The sequence below is a fragment of the Nilaparvata lugens genome, chromosome 3, assembly GCF_014356525.2.
Source record: "Nilaparvata lugens isolate BPH chromosome 3, ASM1435652v1, whole genome shotgun sequence".
Taxonomy (NCBI): Eukaryota; Metazoa; Arthropoda; class Insecta; order Hemiptera; family Delphacidae; genus Nilaparvata; species Nilaparvata lugens.
The window spans coordinates 92417060-92439591 of record NC_052506.1 but is presented as its reverse complement, the minus strand read 5'-3'; the positions used below and the strand labels follow the sequence as shown (position 1 = coordinate 92439591).

General features: G+C 34.6%; 2 protein-coding genes across 2 annotated transcripts in view; one reads left to right on the top strand and one right to left on the bottom strand.

Moving 5' to 3' along the window:
* Positions 1–34: 34 nt before the first annotated feature.
* On the bottom strand, positions 35–14208 carry LOC111050604 (45 kDa calcium-binding protein). Its single transcript, XM_039422968.1, has 7 exons — positions 14153–14208; positions 13470–13609; positions 7412–7525; positions 6255–6404; positions 4062–4231; positions 2999–3184; positions 35–1337 (listed from the first exon to the last, which is right to left on the bottom strand). Exons 1-6 carry the CDS (start codon positions 14206–14208, stop codon positions 3008–3010), a joined length of 807 nt encoding a protein of 268 aa, XP_039278902.1. The 3' UTR covers positions 35–1337; positions 2999–3007.
* Positions 14209–20401: 6193 nt separating this feature from the next.
* LOC111050605 (putative ATP-dependent RNA helicase TDRD12) overlaps positions 20402–22532 on the top strand; it is a 52764-nt gene continuing 50633 nt past the window's right edge. Inside the window, exon 1 of the mRNA XM_039422967.1 lies at positions 20402–20739. The gene's annotated coding sequence lies outside the window, so the exon portion shown is untranslated. The remainder of the gene's footprint in view (positions 20740–22532) is intronic.

Genomic DNA, 22532 nt, shown 5'->3' with positions numbered 1-22532 from the left:
CTATATCTTGACTATACAAGTATAACTTCATTCAAAAGAATATAAACCTAGTATACTCAAATATAATATCTGAATGGGAAAAATATTCAAGTCATTATATTATTGCAAATGGTCCTACTAAATGTTTAGCTTCTTCAATTATTGCTTTTTGCGATTGGCATGTAGGAATGTGATTGAATAAATTGCTTATCTTACATTAACATAAACCTATTTGTCACAACTGTGATTCTCTCACAGAATCACTCATTAAATTAAATCACATAATGCTTATTTGCTTTAGCTTGCTAGGAACCATTAAAAATAGCGTAATCAGTAGTGATATTAGATTTGGTGATATAAATTATGTACAAGTTCAATGTACACTAGAACACAACACATAACACAGAACAAAAATAGTTGCTGATACCACCATCACAGCCAGCATAAATTGCATAGTTTTCAAATCAAGTTATAGCTAAATGAGTATATTGTCGGTAATTATGAATTCCTGAGTAAAACTTTCTTGAACAGTTCGCAAAGCGACTCAAAAACAGTGAACAGTTCGCAAACATAATTGAAACATAGGCCTACTTCTAAGATTCACAATAAATCTTTTATAAAAAATATTATATTTTCACACTGAAAACGTTAATCAAATATTCTATCTTAGAAACTATTTACGATACAAATTTGAGATAATTCCAAAGAATTTTGTAAATAGAAATTAAACATCTAGTGGAGCTATTCTATTCAAATTGAACAATGTTGATATAGTTAAATATATTGCTATAATGTTTATAAATATTGAATCAAGTATGACCCAAGCATAACAAATAGATTAAAATTCAGCTATATGATTGAGGCAGATACATGAAATTCAGTGTAGGTTCAAAACCTAATCTCACTTATAATTATTAGCATCGATTTATTATTTATTTAATTACCATCTATTCATCACTATAACCAATTTTAAAAATATAAATCACAGATATATTATTGTAGAATATTTTATTAAACTATTATGATAAATTAATAAATACACTTTCACACTATTCATTCAAATTAGAATCCACTTCATGTTTAGATGGTGTGATGTCTTATTTGCTTTATAATTCTTATTATCAGATAGTGTGACATATTTCTTAAAACTACGGTGATATGATATGATGAAGCTTGAAATAAGAACTTACTTAATTATAACGTTTGACTAGAGGAAATTTCAAAGAAGGAAAATCACAAATCTAAAAAGCAGGACTAGAAGTTGGAGCAGCCATCAAATGAATGTACATGATGATTCTCAATATGATTTGATGGTCATTGATTTGATCCATGGTTTGATGGTCAAAAATTTGGTTTATCTGAAACAAAGAATTTCCTATTTTCAAAAAGATGAAGGAAATTCAAAATGATGAGATAAAATTGGTACAGATTTCATTTTTAAGAAAGTTTTCTAGAAAATATAGCTTTCTATTTAAATAAAAACTGAAGTAATTGGAGTGATTGCCTTCAAAAATGTTGACTGAATTAGATCCACATAAGCTAATCAAGAGATATTTGCTTTACGAAGCTGAACGAGTTTTTCAGTTCTGCTCAAGGGTACACAAGATGCCTGCCTTAAATTATATTTTCCAAATGAAAGTTGTATAGCCTCGAAATGCAAGTAACTGCTTAATATAGTTGCAGATGTTCATAGGATACACAATAAATTGTGTATTCAATTGCTTTGAGTAACCTGTGAATAGTTTCAATTCAAAATAATTATGATTATATAAACTATGCGAAGTCACACTTCTCTGTAATTTTAGAGTTTTAGAATCAAACCTCAGAACTATTGAATTTAAACGGTGAAGCTAAGGTTGAGAACAGTTTTGTTTGTTACTCTCAAGTCTCAAATGTCTAACAATTTGAAAAGTTTGGGCAAAGCTGTCATAGCAACAACTAGCAAATGTTTGCTCAAACACAATACAATTTGCCAAAACTGTTTCAACAAACATGTTTGTGAAGCATTTTCTCAGCTTAACAATAATCAGTATTCTTCAAGTTATCTATCTGAGAAGTTGTACAGTACGTGAATCGAATCAAATTCAACCACCAATGATGCAATCTCAAGGACCCATTGCCAGGAGAATCAATGGACGAATCGTGCCAATAAAGCGATTATGAATGTCTTTCTAAGCTATTTAATTGGAATTATTCAACAACTGACACTTAGATTTAAAAATTGCAGTCTTTCAACTTCGAGTAAGGGTAAGAATATCACTTAGGCTCAACTCACACTTACGAGTCTGCGATTATAGTCTCTTCTCGACGCAGCATGTGTTTTCAAATGATGACACTCAGACCAGTCGACTCTAGTCTGTGAGACTGAGTCGAGCGTCAACTCGACATATTGGTGAGCCTCGACTTGAGTTGCGTAGTACCATGCATTTTTAATGAAAGTGAGGTTATGTTTTATAAAAATGATGTTTTATAATTTTAAACAATAATAAGAATTAGATAAGACAATATATTCGTAATAATCATTATAAAATTTGTTACATGTTAAGTAGTGACGAACTATATCTTATATTTTTAATAAAGTAAGGTTAGAAAATGGAGTAGCATGGAACTGACGTAGTGACAATGAGCAAAAAGGTGTAAGGTCGAGAGACTGGATTATCCTCGACTAGAGTCGAGGGAGTATGAGTTGAGCCTTATGTATTTAAAGATAATGTGAAAATCAAATGCAATAAATCTGGTTATATTTCATCATAAATACTTTTCAATAGAATGTATATTGAAGTAATATAATGAAGATATTTTATAAATATATTCCATCAAAAAACAGCTTGAATCCAATATACTGGAGAGAAGTGGAAAAATCCAGCATGAAAAAATTGAAGCACAATCAAGGCATGATCCAGAATTAGCTATTAAGAGAATGAGATTAAATAGCACAAAATTACATCGATTCAAACTATTTTATTTTTTTAAAAATATTTTTGTAAGCCACGTAAAACAGTGAAGAGTGTTATCTCACCTTGTACATTTAGAATTCATCATGGAAACTTTTTGCAGTGTCGACCATTTTACTTCCCAGAAACAGGTCCATTTTGTTGAGAACTTCGGCTAGAGATAGTTTGCCATCGTGACTGGTGTCGGCCAGAGTAACCAGTGTTATTGCTTCTTCGCGGGCATGCCGGGGATTCTTCGGATCTATGTACTTCTGTTGTCAAAAATTAATTAAGATAGGTCAAAATTCAATTAAAATAGTACAAAATAATTGGATAGTTCGACAACATTATTTAATAACTAGTCTGAGGCCCGGTTGCACAAAAGTCCGTTGAATTTTTAACTGTGATCAAGTGCTAATTTAAGATGTATTCCGCTCCTTCTGATTGGATGAATTACAATAAAAACGTTCTATTCATGATTCAAACGATTTATGGACAACCGGATATAAATTGAGTTTTTTATACAGCGTGAAGTGGAAATGATCTAAAGACCTCTGGGGCTAGTTTTATGAGCATGTATTATTAGGTCATAGAAATGTGCAGCCATGCAAGCCGTTGTAGCTCTTATCTATTCAATTTTGTTCAACATACAGTGATATCGGTTATAATGTTTAAATGCAGATCAACCCCGTGTTATCGGATGGACACGTTAAACTGTCGGTGCCAGCTGAAGTTTGACAGTCGTAAGGCCCATTGACGGCTCAAATTATATATTCAGGCGAGGTGCAACTTCCGTCAGGAACTCCCCACCAATAAAAGCCATACGAATATTATTATTATTATTATGCAGTGAATTCTACTATTTAAAATTAAATGTATTTTATTCTATATAGTATTTATTAGATAGTATTCTATACTATTCTCTTGATAGTTTTGTACTTTGACAAGACAAAATGACTGATTGATTGTTGAATGCAGTAAGTAATTAGAAAACAGTTGCTCAATAATCACTAAATATATTATCAAACCTCAACAAATTTGATTATTTGAATTTTGGACGAGAAATCTATAATACGTTTGTTACACTAAATCGATCATTATAAATTTAATATTAGAACAAAATATCGAAGGTAAATACCATGTACTTACCACAATTTCTTTCTTATCAGCTTCACCATCACCATTGGCATCAACCAGATTCCTGAACTCTTCCCGTCTCTCTTGCTCCCCCTGCGAAAGCAGCGCCTCTCCTGCCTCTGCCTCTCCCACTTTCAACTGCGCAAACTCATCCTCATTCAGAATGTCATCGTCATTTCTATCTGTAGAGAAAATGTCATCGGAATAGTGTCAGATTTTTCTACTAAGATGACAATCATGAACTGTATTACTGGTAGGCAGGAATAGCATGAACTGTGAGATGCGCGAGAGGAGAGGTAATGGAGTGAGAGTGGGGAGGCCGCTCGAAACTAAGAAAGGGGAGGTGGCTGGAGCTTGTTGTTGAGACAGAAAGGCTCACTGTCGCCTTTCCTACTGCTTATGCTATTAGGCCTATGCAAACCGGAGCGATGTGCACCGTACGGAGGTCAAGTTGTGACTGAGTCAAATGATTCCCCCACCACTAAAATTCTCTCTCGGGCTACTGCGCATCTTGAACTTAGAGTTCATGCTATTCCTGACGGGTTGTACTACTTACTACTCCTCAGCTCTACAGGTCTTTACAACCCTTGGCCTCCCTCACATAGCCTCTCCATCTGTGTCGGCCTGCCTCCTCCAGTTACGAACTCCAAGCGTCCTTAGACCGCGTTCCACATCATACGTCCACCTATTTCTTGGTCGACCTTTTTTCTTCTGTTATATATTTTATCCTTCAATATACTCTTCCATCACCCATTCTCAACAAATGCCCCATCCATCTTATCCTGCCAGCTTTAATCGACAACACAATTTCTACATTGTTTAAGAACTCCTCGATTTCAAAATTTTTCCTTCCTCTCCAGAGACCATTCTCAAAAACATGGCCCACGATTCTTATCATCACCATTCTTTCAAAAACTCTCAGTCTTTGCATATTTCTCATGAACTGTATTATTGTTCAATAATAATGAAAACAAAAGCTTAAGTTATATTTTTCTACTTGGACAGTTCTATTCACAAGAAACGTGCGTTTCAGTTCTCATGGCATCATTAGTCGTTCTTATGTAGACTTAAAACTGTTTCAATTAAGTCATGAATATTAAAAATAATAAAACATTTGTATAGACAAAGCTTTATTTGATAAAGACCCGGTGGCACAAAAGTCTGTTAAATTTCAATTGCGATTAGTTGCTAATTAAATACGTTTTCCGCTTCACCGTTTTAATTTAACATATTTCTTTACAAACGGATCTTTATCAAATTGAAATGCCATAGACTCTCTTGTATAGCTTGTTTAATTTTTTTTCACTTTTTATGTAGTTGAGAAGTTGATATTGTGGTAATTATTCATATTGAATGAAAAAGACTAAGAAATTGTCAAAAACCACAGATTTATTGATTGATTAGAAAGACCGGTTTCGGTTATTACACCAGTGTCAATCTAATATCAAATAGTTTATATCAGTTTATAGTTTATCAGAGATTGACAATGGTGTAATAACCGAAACCGGTCTTTCTAAGTATCAATAAATCTGTGGTTTTTGACAATTTCTTAGTCTTTTTCATTCAATTGTTTAATATTCATGACAATATTAGATTTAGTGTTTCAGACCAAAATGTCTCTTCTGAAACTCAGAGGGCTGTAGAGCTGCAAAGTTAGTTTATCAACAATTGTAATTGTCCTTCCAATTGATACTTCCGTGATTGCTATTTGCTGGAGATATTAATGACTACCTATATTTATTAGTTTATTTTACATAAATTTTCAAATGCAACAATCATAGACCAAACTCACGTATGATCCTCATAAAAATTAGAGGTCACCTTAATACAGTACTTCTACTATAAATGAGGACTTCACTGTATGTCACTAAACATTTGACATTAATCCACCTTTTCTTGTTATCCCTTGGAATGCATCACACTTCACACCCCAGATAAAGCTCCTAGACGGGAGTTCATTGCATTTCAAGAAAGAACGCTAGAGAAAATTATCAAATTCACAAATCGTGAACTACAATGTACAAGAGAATTTTTCATAAGACTTTCGTCATGGAAAACATCATCCTAATTAAATCAACAAACCTAATTTGTCTAGAAGTTCTTCAACAAGTGGCAGTATCGTAGCATGGCTGGACTACAATGTACAAGAGAATTTTCCATAAGACTTTCGTCATGGAAAACATCATCCTAATTATATCAACAAACCTAATTTGTCTAGAAGTTCTTCAACAAGTGACAGTATGGTAGCATGGCTGGACTCGGGATGCCTGAATGCCAGGAATTCGTCCAATGTCAGGTAATCTGGATCAGTGTGTGCCGCTTCAAACCAAGAAGCTTTATCACGAGATATTGTCTCTGGAAAAATAAAAAATGACAGGATTTTATTGTGAAATGTAGTATGTAAATACTTCTATATGTGAATGCTCTATTTGTGAATAGAGTAAAACTGTATCGTAATTAATTAGTACTGTATCAAAATTACCTCAAAACTAACAAATCCTGATACCGTAGAGCATATTATTTATTTATTTGATACTCAATCATTCTTAATTATAAATCGCAAATAATAGAACTGCCATAGTCCGACTATCTTGTACGCTTTGCCAATTTATGCTATGAAAGTATGTCTTTGTTCAGATAACCTATAATATTTGGACAATTTAAAACTAAATTAGGAAATTGAAGAAGTTTTAGGCAATAGCCTGTTTTTTCTTTTCCGATTCTTGTATTTTTTTGCTAACCTTATAAATAAATAAATAAATAACACTGTTTTATCTAAAACCAAAACCAATATTATTATTGGTAGACCAGGGGAGTTTTTAGAGAAACTAAGCCGCATCATCAATATGTTAACTAAGCACTAATCTTTTCAAAATTTAAATGTACATTGCCATAAAACAAGAAAAACGTAATCGTTGAAAACTAGTGAAGAACGTTAACAAAAAATAATAACTACCGGTATGGATACAAATTTCACCAAAACCCATGAATTATGTTGAAGAAAAATACTATGGTTTTCATTTTGTAATGGTTATTTAGAGAGGCACTTGTCTACCAAACTATATTACGGAACAGAAATGACTCAGTATTATGAAATAATCGCTAATCATCTCAGGACACATTTAATCAAACCTATGATATGGAACTGAATAGTAGAAAGCAATTATAATATAATAACCAGCTCAACAACTAGCTAAATCAACATAAACAGTGAATACAAGATAAATGAAGAGATGAATCAAATATTTAAGCTTGCCTTTTATAAAATGTAATTTATACTTATATGTACTCCTACTGGAAATGGAAACAAGGATCGGATGAATGTAATCTGAATTTTCTTTGGAACCTATAGAAACACTCACCTCTTAGTTTCTTATCCAACCCCGCATGTTTTTCTTCATGATTCTCAATATATTCATCTGGCATACTATTCTGCTTGAGAAAATAATTGTGGTATTCATCCCACGATACTAGTCCTGGAAAAGAGAATCATTTATTTATCATCATCATAAGAATAATCCTAGTCAATTAGTCTTAGCTGCAACCCTAGCGCAAAGAGACTCTTGATAAGTTCAAACTTGTCGCCGCTTCATTTAATAACCTAGTGGCCTACTCTGATTTACTTAATCCATTTGTTTAGCGTATGGTAGATACAAAACACATATGAATCTCATGAGTCTCAAATGCCTACACATTAGCATTCCATTAGAGTCCATGTAGCATTTTCTTTGAAAACGTTCTCCTGTAAAATTTGTTTTTTTTTGTGACTATGTGCATTATTCCTCTGAGGCCTTCACTCATTCCAAGTAGTTCTGTCTGAAAGTCGCGAGATAGCACCAAGTCACCATTCATTTCATCCATATATTGAATGGGGTGAATCACAAACTCAGGCTTTTTTTACTTTCAGTGAAAAAGGCTCTTTTTACTGTCAGCACCTGTTTTGATTTGAAATATTCAGATTTCAATTGAGCATTTATCGTAAGCTGTGATGCTTCTCTCGTGGAAATGCCGGTATCCTAGAGGGCGCCTCCCCAGGTGGCGGATAGGAGGATGCCTCCTAGATATGGGTGGTAATGGGGAATTGAAACACCCGGGGCTGACCGAAACCAGCAACAAAACTACTACCTTGCAGACAGATATCAGTGGATAGGGAAATGTCTCCTAGATATAGGTGGTACAGGGGAAATGAAACATCTGGGGTGGACCAAAACCAGCAACAAAATTGCTATCTTACAGACAGAGATCATTAGATATGAAAAGGCTAAGGCAACGAAACCCTGAAAGGAAATTGACTGCTGTCTTGCAGTCTGGTATTGGTTTACCAAAGGCAAGGGGAAGGAAACTCAAAAAAACTATCTGGTCCTCAAGGTTGGGGGTTGGTCGAAGGGTTAACTGCTATTCGCCGTAAAAAAATGTTCAGGAAACTCAAAGGATGCCACGAACGGACCATACTAATGGAAATGGACCAGGAATTAGATAACGAGGCAGCATTTGCCAGGGGCCTGAAGTCATACCTGTAGGCCCGACCCTACTACGCAGTATCAGAGTATGTTGAAGAGCAAAATACACGACATACTCATGGAAGAAATCACCCGCCGTGAAGAAAAATAATGACAACTCCTTAGCCATCAGACTGTCAGGAGGACAAATACAAGTAACAAGTAAGTAAAGAAATACTAAAAAAGACTATTAAGAATATCGGATTGAAATATTTCTACATGGAATGTGAGGACTATGATAAGTGGCTGGGTCATGTGACTGGAATGGGTGAGGAGAGAGCACCATTTATAATAATGGATGATATTAAGATGGGAACAAGAAGAAGAAGGAGCCCAAGGACGAGATGGCTGAGCGATCCCCGTGTGCTGGGAGTAGCGGAGGGCTCACGAGAGAAAAGTATGGAGGCATCATGTTGAGGAGACCAAGGTCCGTCCAGGACTGTAGAGTCGCATAAAGTATTGAGGAGGCCAAGGTTCATCCAGGACTGAAAAGTCATATAAAGTATTGAAGAGGCCAAGGTCCATCCAGGACTGTAGAGCCGCATAAAGTAAAGTAAGAGATGCTTCTCAAACTTGTAATGGTGCAATTATTTCTCAGGACACGACACAATCAGACGAAAAATGCACTGCCAATAAAAATATGTCCTGATGAGTCTAGTATGACATGGTCACACCTACCCCAATAATGCTAAAGCTTTCCCACTCTCCCACTCGGTTGGAGTGGTCATTCTGTCCGATCGTGTGTTATCACCCAAACATATTCCCCAACATCAAATATTTCGTTTGAGGACCCCGTCCATACTGAGTAGATCGTGTCAGTTATAGAAACAATACACAACAACAATTGCATAAAAACACACATTGACAAACAGTCCACTCAATAGAATTGTTCATGATTGAGACAAAGAACATGATAATCAACATTAAAAATAGTTGATTCCTTAGAATTCCTTGTAAGACATTTTAGATACTGATGAATTGAAGTAGAGAGACATGGGACTAACAGTCAGTATTGTTTGAATGGGAAGCATTGATACTAGTAGTTCTGCGAACAGTAGGCCTCGCTCATGAATACAACTTTCAATCTAATGAGAAGGGCCAGTACAGTAAGTACAGTATATTGTGAAGATTTAGCCATGTCATCTATTATTTTCTCCATTGAAAGTGCTAGAGACACTGTTTTCAGGGACACCGGACTTATCAAGGAGTACCTTTATATCAAATACCTTTTAAATGAAAAAGACTAAGAAATTGTCAAAAACCACAGTTTTATTGATACTCAGAAAGACCGGTTTCGGTCATTATCAGAGTTTATCAGAGATTGACAATGGTGTAATAACCGAAACCGGTATTTCTAAATATCAATAAATCTGTGTTTTTTTGACAATTTCTTGGTCTTTTTAATTTAATGTGAATAATTGCCACAATATCAACTTCTCAACTACACAAAAAGGAAAAACCTTTATGCCTTTACATACAAATTTTTCTCTACAACTGCAGTATTGGACTCCAATACAATAACGTTTTTTTTTTATAATTTACCCAATTAATTTCTGGATTGAGGTTAGTTTGTGGTTTTTTAAATATTACAAAAAAACCAGAGGTTTTATCAAAAATCGTTACACATACGCTTCTGCGCCTTGTTTCAAAGAACTTGCTTACCAAATTTCATCCAAATCGGACAATAACTGCGACTGTAACTGCGGTACAAACAGACAAAAGCCGATCGAGTCGAAACTAAGACCTCAGCTTCGCTTCGGTCAAGTATTTGTAAGTAATGCTGACAGTTTTAAGTGAATCTCACAATAGCTATTGGCGTCGTACCACACTGACTCTGGCACATGGTTGAACATCGTCAACTCTATTGTAAGATTCACGTTATAGTCAGCACCTGGTTATCTTAGACAAAACAGATAGTTCTATCATTTTCTAGCTCCACACCGTTGTCAAAACGTTTCTAGACTATGTAGAAATATAATGGATAGCTAACATGTTTTATCTCAATAATTATGAAGATTTATTATTGAATAATCTATACTATAATAAAGAAAAAACTGGCTTATACACGTAATAGTAAAACACATAAAACTCGAGGACAGATCAACTTGGATGTGCCGCGCTGTCGCCTGTCAAGAGTGAAGGATAGTTTTCCAGTGTTGGTTGTGCGAATGCTTCGCTGCTTGCCAGACTCAGATAGGGCGCGCTCTGTAAATTCAGGAACTCATTGTCGCGGTGGCTCATTGGAAGGAGCTTCTACTACTGGACTGTGATACTGCCTACAGTTTGTAAATCATGTTTTCAATTACTTGACACTATCTATCCAGGAAAACCTGGCCATGATCACGACATTGGATATTGAATTATGTTTGACGCATCATCACGTCTGAACTACTGAACTGATTAACTTGAAATTTTACATATAGATTCTTAATACACCGAGGATGGTTATTATAGGGCTATTATCAATTCTTCAAGATTTCATTACCTCAAGTTTTAAGTTTGTCAAGTTTTAAAAAAGACCCTTGCGGAGCACGGGTTTCCTGCTAGTGAAAAATATATTGTGAAGACAAATAAATAGTTATTTGTACATCTAGAGTGAAAAGTACGACTTTTTCTCCCTGAGGGAAAAGTTTGAAGCCCGAGGCGAAGCCGAGGGCAACAATTTTCCTGAGGGAGAAAAAGTATTTTTCACTCGTGATGTACGCAACATTTTTCCTCCATCTACATTTTTTTATAGAAACTGCAAATAAAATCATTTTAATAACTTACGTATTGGTGACAATGTTTCCTAACAACATAACCTAAAATCTAAAACCTAAAAACTGGCCGTCTGATTGGCACTGCCGATTGTGCTATCTAGCAAAAGTTGTAACAATTATATCAGCTGGGTGTCTACCAAAAATGGCTGACTCCAGATCACGCGGTTCAGATTTGAATTGCAGATCAAAAATATTTGTTGGCTGGTATTTTGAATAGAATAAGATATTTTAAAAATTGTATAAATTTTTATCGTCTACTAATATTAAGAATATAATATCATACAAACATATATTTCATTGATCAAATTTCTGGTTGTGGTATTGAATTCAGTTGACTCAATGACAGACACCTCTTTATGCTTTCTCATCTGAGCTTAGACCTTCTAACCTATTATAATGTAAGTTTTTAAAATAGAGATGCTTCCCATGTTATTTAAATGGAGTCACTTTTACTCCCTAGGGAGTTTTTCTGTTTTTTACTACCGAGAGCGAAAAAGTGACACTTTAGTATTATGTTTCAGGGAGTAAAGTAAGTACTTTAGCCAGTAGGTGGAGGAAAATATAATTGACCATTATTAACAAGAATGAACAATTAATATTATATTATGATATATAGTGGGATGACTTGAATTATGCTATCTACTGTAAAAGTCGGTGGAAATATTAAAATTGGCAACTTTGTACTGTCTTTTTAACGTGATGAATCTAACCACACACTATAGCAAAGGGCAATGCAAATTTCCAAAGCAGCCTCGCATCTATCAATTGAATGACTGCGAGGTATGACCACCTTCAAGAGAAGTGCATTTGTTCTCTTTTCTGGGAAGCTGGGAGATTGCATCTTACATATTAAATAGAAGAATGAGCCAAAATGAACTACATTTGATTGAAATCAAAGTGAAAACTTGATATGAGTTTGTGCCAAGCACTGTTTTTGATTCAGGCCTTTTCCCCAGTTATATAATAGTAAATTTAATACGCAATAGGATGGAGCTATTATTGTAAGCGAGTTAGCGAAATTGTTTTCACTCTCTATGATGAACGGCCTTGACTTCGAGTTTCCCAGGATAGATATTGAAAAATTGTGGCTCCGAGTCGTCGAGGAATGTAGATTATGGAATTAGCCTCCCTGTCGCGACATAGAGTGCGATAAGGAGTAAAACAGCAAGATATTACAATTATAACAAACTAATGAATTTGCAGTTTCTATTTGGACCTAAGGCTCTAGAAGCCACGCGACGATTGGTAGAATTGATTCCCTTCGCCCAATAGGAGACCTGTTTCTAAATACAGTAGTGGGTCGATTCCCCAGCCGAGAGACCAGATTACCTTTCGGAGGACACTTTGCTAGGAGCACTACGAGAGTGAAGATTTAGTAAACTTGTTTCGCCCTTTTTGGGCAACTTTATGTAACACCGCTTCAAGACACCCGTTCAGATGACAGGTCTAGGAACGTAAGATGTCGCCGTCAAGCCAAATTCAACCGGTAAAAGTTCACCGCCAAAAACAAGGTACTGTAGCCTCGACGATAAAGCAACGTACAGACAGACCAACAAAAGTGCAGTGTAGTGAAACAAAAGGTTCATTCAAGAATGTCAATCAAAAGTGGGGATTCGAAATTTATGAAATGGGTTATATGGGTTATTATCGATGAAAATTGGGTTCAACGGGGTTTTTCTTTCTTGAGTTTCTGCATTGAAATTAATTTGTTATTTTATGACTGATATTGTTTGGTTTTGTGACGTATTGCTATCTAAACGAGGGATAGTAATGCGCTCCCTAATTAGATGAAGAATGTCAACAGAGTAACATAAAATTGTTGTTTCCTTTGTCCGATTTTAGTTGACAATGTTTATTGAAGTTGTTTGTATTTTCAATTATTTTAAATTGTAGTATTAGTTTATAGTAGAAACCTATAAATCAGGCATGGCAAGATTAATTGAAGTTTTCTTGACTCTAGCCCGTTCACCTGCATGAATTGAGTATAGACTCAGGTATTTTCTAGATGTGTCGGCCTATTTCCAAATTCTAAATTTTATCCCAAATTATCTTTTTTTTATTATCTTTAAAAGGCCAGGAACAAGTTATTATTAAACGGGCTAGCGCCTGTTTTTTCATTCCGATATTGTAATTTTTATCCAGTGAATAAATAAACAAATTACCATTCCTTGGGCTCGTGTCAATAGACATAAAAAGTCCATAGTTGTCCTGCATTGCATTTTCAATGTGTTCACGTGTTTTGAAATGAATGTAATTGGACACCTCATCAATGCTGAGAAGATCATCTCCATCCTCGTCAACTCTGAAATTGAAAAAAAATATATTTTGGTGGCGAAATCAATAGTCATAGGATTTCAATGTTTCAAGTAATGAGCAATGTTTCACCAATCCAGTGGGAAACTTATTAAATATTGACAAAATGTTTGTATGGTAATAGAGAAAATGTTGAATTATGATCCAAGTTCTCTCTATGACTGTTTACAATTAATAACCAGAAACATTTTTTTAGCCCCTTGAATAAAAGTATAGAATCAATCTTCTCTGCTGGTGAAAATTAGCTTGTCTTACTTATTGTGAAGTAAGGTTCAGTTTTGAATTATTATATAATTGTATTATTACATGTCATCTACGTCTACAGTATATGTTAGATGTGTTTCATATTCAATTTATTAATTGTTGATAAGCTTTAAGCTAGATAGATTTTGTCAGTGTTTGAAACAAAATACATCAGACAAGATGGCACGGAGATATATGTGTTCTCAAAATAGGTAACTAATAACCTTTTTCATTTCATCTATATGGAAAACAACAAACAATATTTTCCAGCAATTTTCCAACTGCCGACTGTTGGCCGCGCACATATTGTGAGTACTCCCACATCGTCCCAGATCTCAATGCCATGGTTAATGTGACCATGGAAATGTGACTATGGAAGAGGTTTTAATCTATGACCAGAACTTGCTGGATAAATGGTACAATAGTACATGGATAATTGCATTGTAGTATAGTATTGTATAATTTGTTTCTATGACATCAATGTTTTTCATTAATTTCATTTCATTTTTCATCCCACTGACCACCTATGAAAGGGGTATAAGGATTTGTCAATTATAATCTAAGTCGTCAATTTTTGCATTCCATAATGCATTTAGAGAATTCCTCACTGGAATAAGGACAAACCTGCAACAACTCCTCCCTCACCTTAATTCTGAACTTTTCACTTCTAAGAGCCTTTACGCGCGTGTTGGCAATAAATTATAAAGCCGAATTCCTGCACTCTTTACCCCCCTCTCATACATACCAGTTCGATGAATGTCGTCTCTGAGGTTTTGTCTATATCTGGTATTGTATGAGTGGAACAACTCTCCTGTATTGAACCTATCCTCATTCTTATCAATAAAATAAAGAGCCTCCAAAACATATACACCTGGTAGTGGGAGAATCGTTAACTCTTTGAAATAATCTCTACAACTTGCTCTAATAGATTTACCCACCATCACTCTAACTGCCCACATTTGAATCCTAAATATATGTATTGCATGAGTTGAACTGCCTTAAAGCCTTAAAATATAACACCGTATAAGAGAAGAGAATGGAACACAGCAAAATAAACAATTCTAAGCGTTCCTGCATCCAGCAATTTCTTCACGGTTCTAAGAACAAATACTGCCAAGTTTAGTTTGCTTTTTAGCTGGTCTAAATGAGGTTGCCAGGAGAGTTCAGAGTCCAGCACTACTCCAAGTACCTTTGCCATGTTTGCTGAACCTATGTTTCCATCTCTCGTATCCAATAAATTTTACAAAAAAGAATTGCTTTATGTAAATACACTGAATACTACATTATTATACAATAATTTAAAGATATCGTAACTGTATCATATACTTTTTAGAATAAAAATCATATTCAAGAGAAAAATTATTCTAGAATCTATCACTTTCATTTCAATGTTGTTAAAAATCAGGCTGTAGATGGTTGGAACCTAGAAATTGTAAACATAACCACAAACATGGATTTAGAAGACTTTCACACATTTTTGAAGAAAATGATAATTATTTTTCCTAATGAAAACAGTGGATGAAATGCTGCATTCGAAGAAGGAATCTAAACTTTGTTTTATTCACCCCCATCGACGTTTACAAATTAACTTTAGAAAAAATAAATTAATATAAATTTATGTTTTTCATAACAAAATACTAGAAAATTTTCAAATACCATCAACGCAGGCGCGGCGCGCGGGAGCCGTCAGCTTTGAGCCATCAAGATAGTAAGGTCTACGTTATAATGGCAGTGGAGACAACATTGGCTATCTTCAGGGATACTTTTGAGTCAGTGACTCGAGCGACCCAAAATGGCGTCTGACCCGAAGCAGACTAGTGATCCCATGGAACGACAACCAGACATCGACCGGTCGATGCTGTTTGGCGCGTACTTTTGAATATTCGGATGGCGCGAATATTTGAATAAAACACACACACACTGGTCCGACACTAAAAGTAAGTTATGTTTTGCAAAACATGTTTGAGTTTATTCTAGGAGAATTGGATAAGGAACAGAATAACAATAATAATAATTATTATGATGCAACAAGCATTGTAGGGCCTGTTGCTGCGGTTGTTGTGGAGGAATTGGGAAATCCTTCAAGGGTTTTCAATGAATTATTCCAACAGGAATGTAATAATACGAGACCTCACAACTTGGGTTATTTTGAAATTATAATATCACTTTATAAGATGAGTGAGTTTTCATTTTAGAATGTCTTAGCAAACCATGCAGATAAAAGATTCCATACTATTATCATCAGAATCTTTCCACTGAAATTTTGTAAACATGGTTAATGTAGCATTATTCTATTCAGGTCACCTACTGAAAACATACAAAGTGGGTCGCGGTGTAGATTTTGGATTCTTGTTTAATAATCATTATATATTATGGGACTATATTTTTTGGCGTCATCAAAGAGACCACTGCACTAGTCTTCATTGAATGAAAATAATACCATTTTCCCTAAAAATATATTTTGGCTGCTTTTAAATTGTATAAAAATAAAAGAAAAACTGATTTACTTTTGACATTTCAAAAGAACCAAAATGAGTTTAGAAATAGAGCCAACATTACATTTTCTAAACCAAATTTTTATAAAAACATTTTGAGAGACTAGTTTCTGTTGTTGCACAATTTCTCTTGAGTTGTTACTCAAGTAATTAACTGGTTTGTTATTTTATTCGAAATTGACTATATCATTTTTTATAATGAAATCAGTGCTGTAGACCATTTTAAATTATTATAATTTATTTCCAATGACCAGGCATTCCTGGATAGATTGATCACGTCTTCAGGTTTAGGATGGTCATAGTTGATTAGACCCAACTATGGCCCGCCACAACGTAGACACACGCTAATCCATGAAAAGCAACCCACGCCGTGGGATGTTTTTTAAACCAATGCTAAGCTTCTCCAGACATCTGTGTAATACATGCAATGAATAATCCACTTGTCAGCTGATTGATTATGAATAATTCTATAGCAATGGTTTACAGAACATCCCACGGCGTGGGTTGCTTTTCGTGGATTAGCGTGGGTCTACTTTGCGGCGGGCCATATGAGCGTATAATAGAGGTACTGTAAGATATAAGCCATACGAAAAACCAAACATGGTGTATTTCAAATCGAAAATTGGTAGATTGTTTGTTTTTTTATTAAATTCCAATTTTACAAAGATTAACATCAACATTTTTAGGTGCTCTTAGAAGTTATAGGAAGGAGAATTAATCAGCCTGCAAATATAAAAATACCTCTTGAGGAGAAAATACTTTTTACAGTTTGGATGTTGAGCAAACCAGAGACATTCTTAGCTGCTGATGACAGATATAATTTTTCTCAAAGTACAGCTCATCTATGAGGACATTCTATGAGATAGTGGATGTCATTGCAGCTTCAGTAGATGAACATGGTCGACACTCTTGCAGCAACAAAAGTCATCTGATGTAATTAATAATAGCCTTTACTAACTTCATAACTTGTGCTTGCTACATAAGAAGTTTCTTTAATACAAGATTATCACCGGGTTGCACAACGGTCTGTTAACTTTTAATCCCAAATAAACTTCACTTTTGTTGCATCAGTAGTCCACACATGACCCTCTGTGGTGACTTCTGTAACATAAAGAAAACAATGATATTAAAACATCATTAAGTAGTGAACATGATTGACTTCCATAAGGTAGGTCTACTAAGCATTATGTTATAATTACTAGTAGTGCAGTCTATATACAGTGGTGCTTGCAAAATACATTGTAGTTCTTAATTTCCAATATGTTTTAAATCACTCTCAAACAGGCTGTATCAGTGCCACTTTTTTGAAGTTGTTTCTTGAAGGAAATTTCATGCTTGGCTACAAAATCTTACAGAAGCTTGATTAAATTACACCGGAAGAGTAGCTCAAATAATGTTATAATCATGAACATATAACATAGAAGAAACGCGTCTATAGTGAGGTCACGTTATATTGGCAGTAGAGTAATATAGAAGAACAACGTTGCCGATTCTCTACCTTTTATAGCTGATACCAGTATATCTTATTTAATATCAATTGTTCATTCTTCTTTAGAACAATCAATTTATTGTACTCATCAAGTGAATTTACTTTTCAATAAATAATACACTTGTATAATTAGATTGAAAATGTTGTTAATAATTAACAATTATTGAATATATTTCTACATTGTAAAAAATCTGGCAAAAGGATAGCAACACCAATGTTAATCAAATACTGGCATTCAATAAAATACTGACTATCCTATGAAAAATTATAGGTTGCAAATTTTCCTAAACATTTTATTTGTCTCACAGATTTAGAGATTTCCCTATACTGTAAGTCTTCTAGGTTTTTCTCTGTATCTTCTTTAGTATTGACAAAAAAACAGACTTCTTTCCCCATACTGTAAGTCTTCTAGGTTTTTCTCTGTATTTTCTTTAGTATTGACGAAAAGACAGACTTCTTTCAATTGTGGAGTAGCTTGGTTTAAGTTTTTAAAATGCAATGTGTTTAAAGCTGCATATTATACACCAAAGTTTTCACAGATTCTTCTATAAAAAAGTTGTTGATTATCTTTAAAAATTTGCTGTTCTCAAACAATGTAGAGAAACAAAAGCTGTCAAAATTTTTGCTTAGAATAAAGCATAGCCTGCATGGACTTGTAGTTTAGGAAAATTTTGTTGGCAACTTTCTCAGTGTTTACAAAGTATGGAAAACAAAAATCATGTTAGATAGAGGGATTTTTACAAGTTGCGGAAGCAATTTTGCTGTAATTTTAACATATCGCCATAATTTGTTAAAAACTTGAATGACAACTCTAACGTAAAAGCTCCAAGTTTTTAGCTTAGCGTAAATTATCACAGTATCTACAAAAAATAGCAGCAGAATATGGTAAAATTATTTATACCAATGTGACTATCACTAATTGTTATTATGTAATAGAAATTATATTATAAGAGGATTGCATGAAAGCGCCTTACCTGCTGCTAAACCAGTCATCTCGATGTGGCCATAGTTTTGTTTCAGATAGGACTGAAAGAAGTCCAAGCTGCCTGTAAAACAAAAATCATAAAGTTTCAGTACTTGAGCTATTGAATTTAAATCAAAATCAATCTTTATGAAATGCAGAGGACCTGCATAGCAAATAAAATTATTCTTATAGAAAGCAAGAGATAATTTTTATAATCTTTATTATGCATAGGCCAATTCCATAGAATAACAAACTTTTTAATGAAATGAAAATGAGTGAAGTTTATTAGGTTTAAGTTTATGTTTAGCCGATTAAGTATTCTGAAATTTGATAATGAAATTCTATTTATTTTTTAATAAATTATGCCATAAACAAAATACGAATAGGTATTGAGGTTAAACAGCAATAAAAATCTTAGAAGAAACAGAAGTAGCCACAATCAAAAGTAAATATTTCAATGCTATTTAAATGGATCAATAACTTTCATGACCACACAGAATAATATTAACAAAATATTATATTATTTATTTTATTATTCACAATTTCCTTGATGAACACTAAAAAGCCTACTGTAACAGTTTTGGATAGATCACGTCATGAGCACAAACATATTTTATTATAATAGTTATACTAAACTAATAATATTGTCAAAAATGCAATTAATAAACTTACCAGCCAATAATGTGTAAATTTCCTCCTTTCCAATTATTTTATAAAATATGCCTTCAAAAACAAACTCATGTTTTTATTCGTAATAATCCTCCATATTTGCATTTAGTTGTGTTGTGTTGCATTTACTTGACTGCAGACCAGAGCAGACGACGCGTAACTATCAACCAATAGGAGCGCTCCGATTCCGGGTGACTCGGGCTATAACTTCGTAGCCCGTACCACGGAATAAGCATAAAGTGTTTATGCTTAGTAGTGTTTCTTTCCTCTGTGCCCGTACTATTTGGTCGGGTCACGATTCCTGACCCGGGCTAGAAAAATCAAAGATGGCGACCGGGTGATGAACTGTCAAAAGCTCCCATGAAACGCGGGTCACCCAGCTCGAGTCACTCGAGTCAATGGAGCAGTGTATCCCTGAAGACGCTCATTGCCAACCTCTGTCTCAAGCTCTGCCTTCTATTAAAGAAAATAATCAATTAAATTTTACTCATCGAGAACATATATTTTTTAGTACTTGATTAATAAATTTTTGTAATTGATTTTAAATATTTTGCCAATTTATTATATTCCCACATTGTTAAACAATCCGGCAACGTCGCTTAGCTAGAAAAGGATAGCGCTATCCGCTTTGTCAAATGATAGAGAGGATTAGAGATGGGAAGTTCGGATCACTTTACTGATTCGGGTCAGTCGTTCACGTTCACTGCCGCGACCCGTTCAAAAAGACCCGTTCAATTGAACGGTTAGTGTAAAGACAGTAAAAACAAGGGTTTACTCCAGTTGATGAACGGGTCAAATGAACGGGTTTTTTGAATAAATGTGATCCGGATCACTCGTTCACCTTAATGACCCGTTCAATTCGAACGGGTCATGACCGAACGACACATCTCTAGAGAGGATCAACAATATTATTTTCTGATCAAAACCGCCGCCAGCATAACAAGTTAGGTTAGGTTAAGAACAAAGACATCACGTTCACGTCTGCTATGTTTTTGTTGCTACAGAATTTTGTTTTTGTAATAAGTGTTAGAAATTAGTAAGGTTTCTCACATGTATATATTGTTTTATTGGTAATTTTTTCTATATCAATACTATTAACTTTTTAATCACACTGAATTTATCTCTTATTATTGAATTATCATTATTTTGCATCTGTGTACAAAGAACATTCACATGGCAGTTGATATTTTGACAAACAGTCTATGAAGGATTGTCAATTAATTTAGGACTTGCAATATCTATTAGCCTACATTTAAAAGGTAATAATAAGCTTAATATTTTACAACTTAGTAGCAATTTGATTATTTATATTAAAACTATAACTTAGTTGCTTGAAAGTCATAAGTAAAATAAACTTTGTCACTTCGGCTAAAGTTTAACCCTACCTGGCGTCAAATTGTTGGTTGTAATCGATTTACTGTTGACAATAAACAGCAGTAATAAACTTTGCCTCTTTGGTTAAAGTTTAAATTGAAGACCACTCTACCTGGTGTCTAATTTTTTGTTGTACCTAATTGATTTACTGTTGGCAAAATCATAAACAGTAGGTAGTAAAATAGACTTTGTCACTTTGGTTAAATTTTAGTTTAAAGGCCACCCTACCTGGCGCCAAATTTTTGTCTGTAATTAATTTACTGTTGCCAAATCACAAAAATCAATCAGCGGTCGTTTAATAATAATATTAATTTTAAAAATGAGCTGTTAGATATCCCCAGGAGACGCATTCACCAATCACAGGCCAGTTACAGGATTTCAACCCTGAATTCTAAAACAAGCTGCCTAATAGTGTGAAGCAATTGGATGAGGCCGTCGTCAGGAGAACCGTCCGGTAGCTACTGTGTGCAAAGGAATATTACAGTGTAAACAAATTTATGGGTGATAATTTGAATTTTTATTGAGAGCGTGGATCACTGCCATCAGTCAGGTTACAGTTTTTTTTTCATGTGTTTTGATTTTTTGACGCCATCGATCCCACAATTGTGGGTAATGGATAAAGCTGAAAGTATTAAAGTTACTAACCTTATGTTATGTTATGTTTTTAAAGGGATTCAAGGATCCAAAGGTTCAAAGCACCTCACACGTCAACCGAAGCTTATTGTGTGTCCCAAGTATGTTAGTTGAGCAAACCAATAACTGTGTCTTTTACAAGGTCCATGAGTTTTTTCCCCTATACTAACATCCCATTTATCACCTGGTTGCTTACAGCCAAACAGCCTTCTCCTAGCCCCTAGTCTTTCGCAATCCAGTATAATATGCTTGGCAAACTCTTTAGATTGATTACAAAGCCTACACATCTGACTTTTATTTCTGAGTCCAATTGTGTGGAGATGTTTCCTGAAGTGGCCGTGTCCAGTTATCAGGGCAGTCAACTGCTTGACCTGACCTCTACCCAAACTAAGAGTAAGAGCTTGCATCTGCCAGCAGCCTTTTGCCAAGTGCTTGACCAGGGTAACCATTGCTTGTAATGTAAGTCCCTGGACTATTTACTTATTGTAGGGAAGGCAGTTGTTTTACTTGTGCCACAGCTTAACTCTGGACCAAAGAATGGCATACTGGAAGTCTGAAACCCCGCTTAGCAAGCTCATCTTCACGCTCGTTACCTCCTATGCTTACATGGCTAGGTACCCAACCAAGATGAACAGAGTTCATCTGCTGAGTGTTTTGTGTCTAACATTGTGTGTACTAACCTTACATTGCATGAATTCCGGAGTCATCATTACGGGGCAAGGATCGGGGAATTGTTCGTATTAAATTGCCATATTGATATAAGCTTCAATTAAACCCGAATGACTCTTCAAAACATGGAAATTAGGCTACTTGTTTATAACGTTCAACTTTTAAATTTTGGTGAGAATTCATGTATAAAAAAGTCACATTAGGCCTAATGGTTGCATAACTTGAAGGTTATAGGTATCTTTCAAATAATGACAATATACTGGTCCGCTTTATTGTCATTAAAGGTGACTAGAAACAAATTTCAGTTAGTATATAATGATTTGGAGGTGTGTGAAACGGTTTATAGTCTACAGTGTGAGGTTAGCATTTGAATATT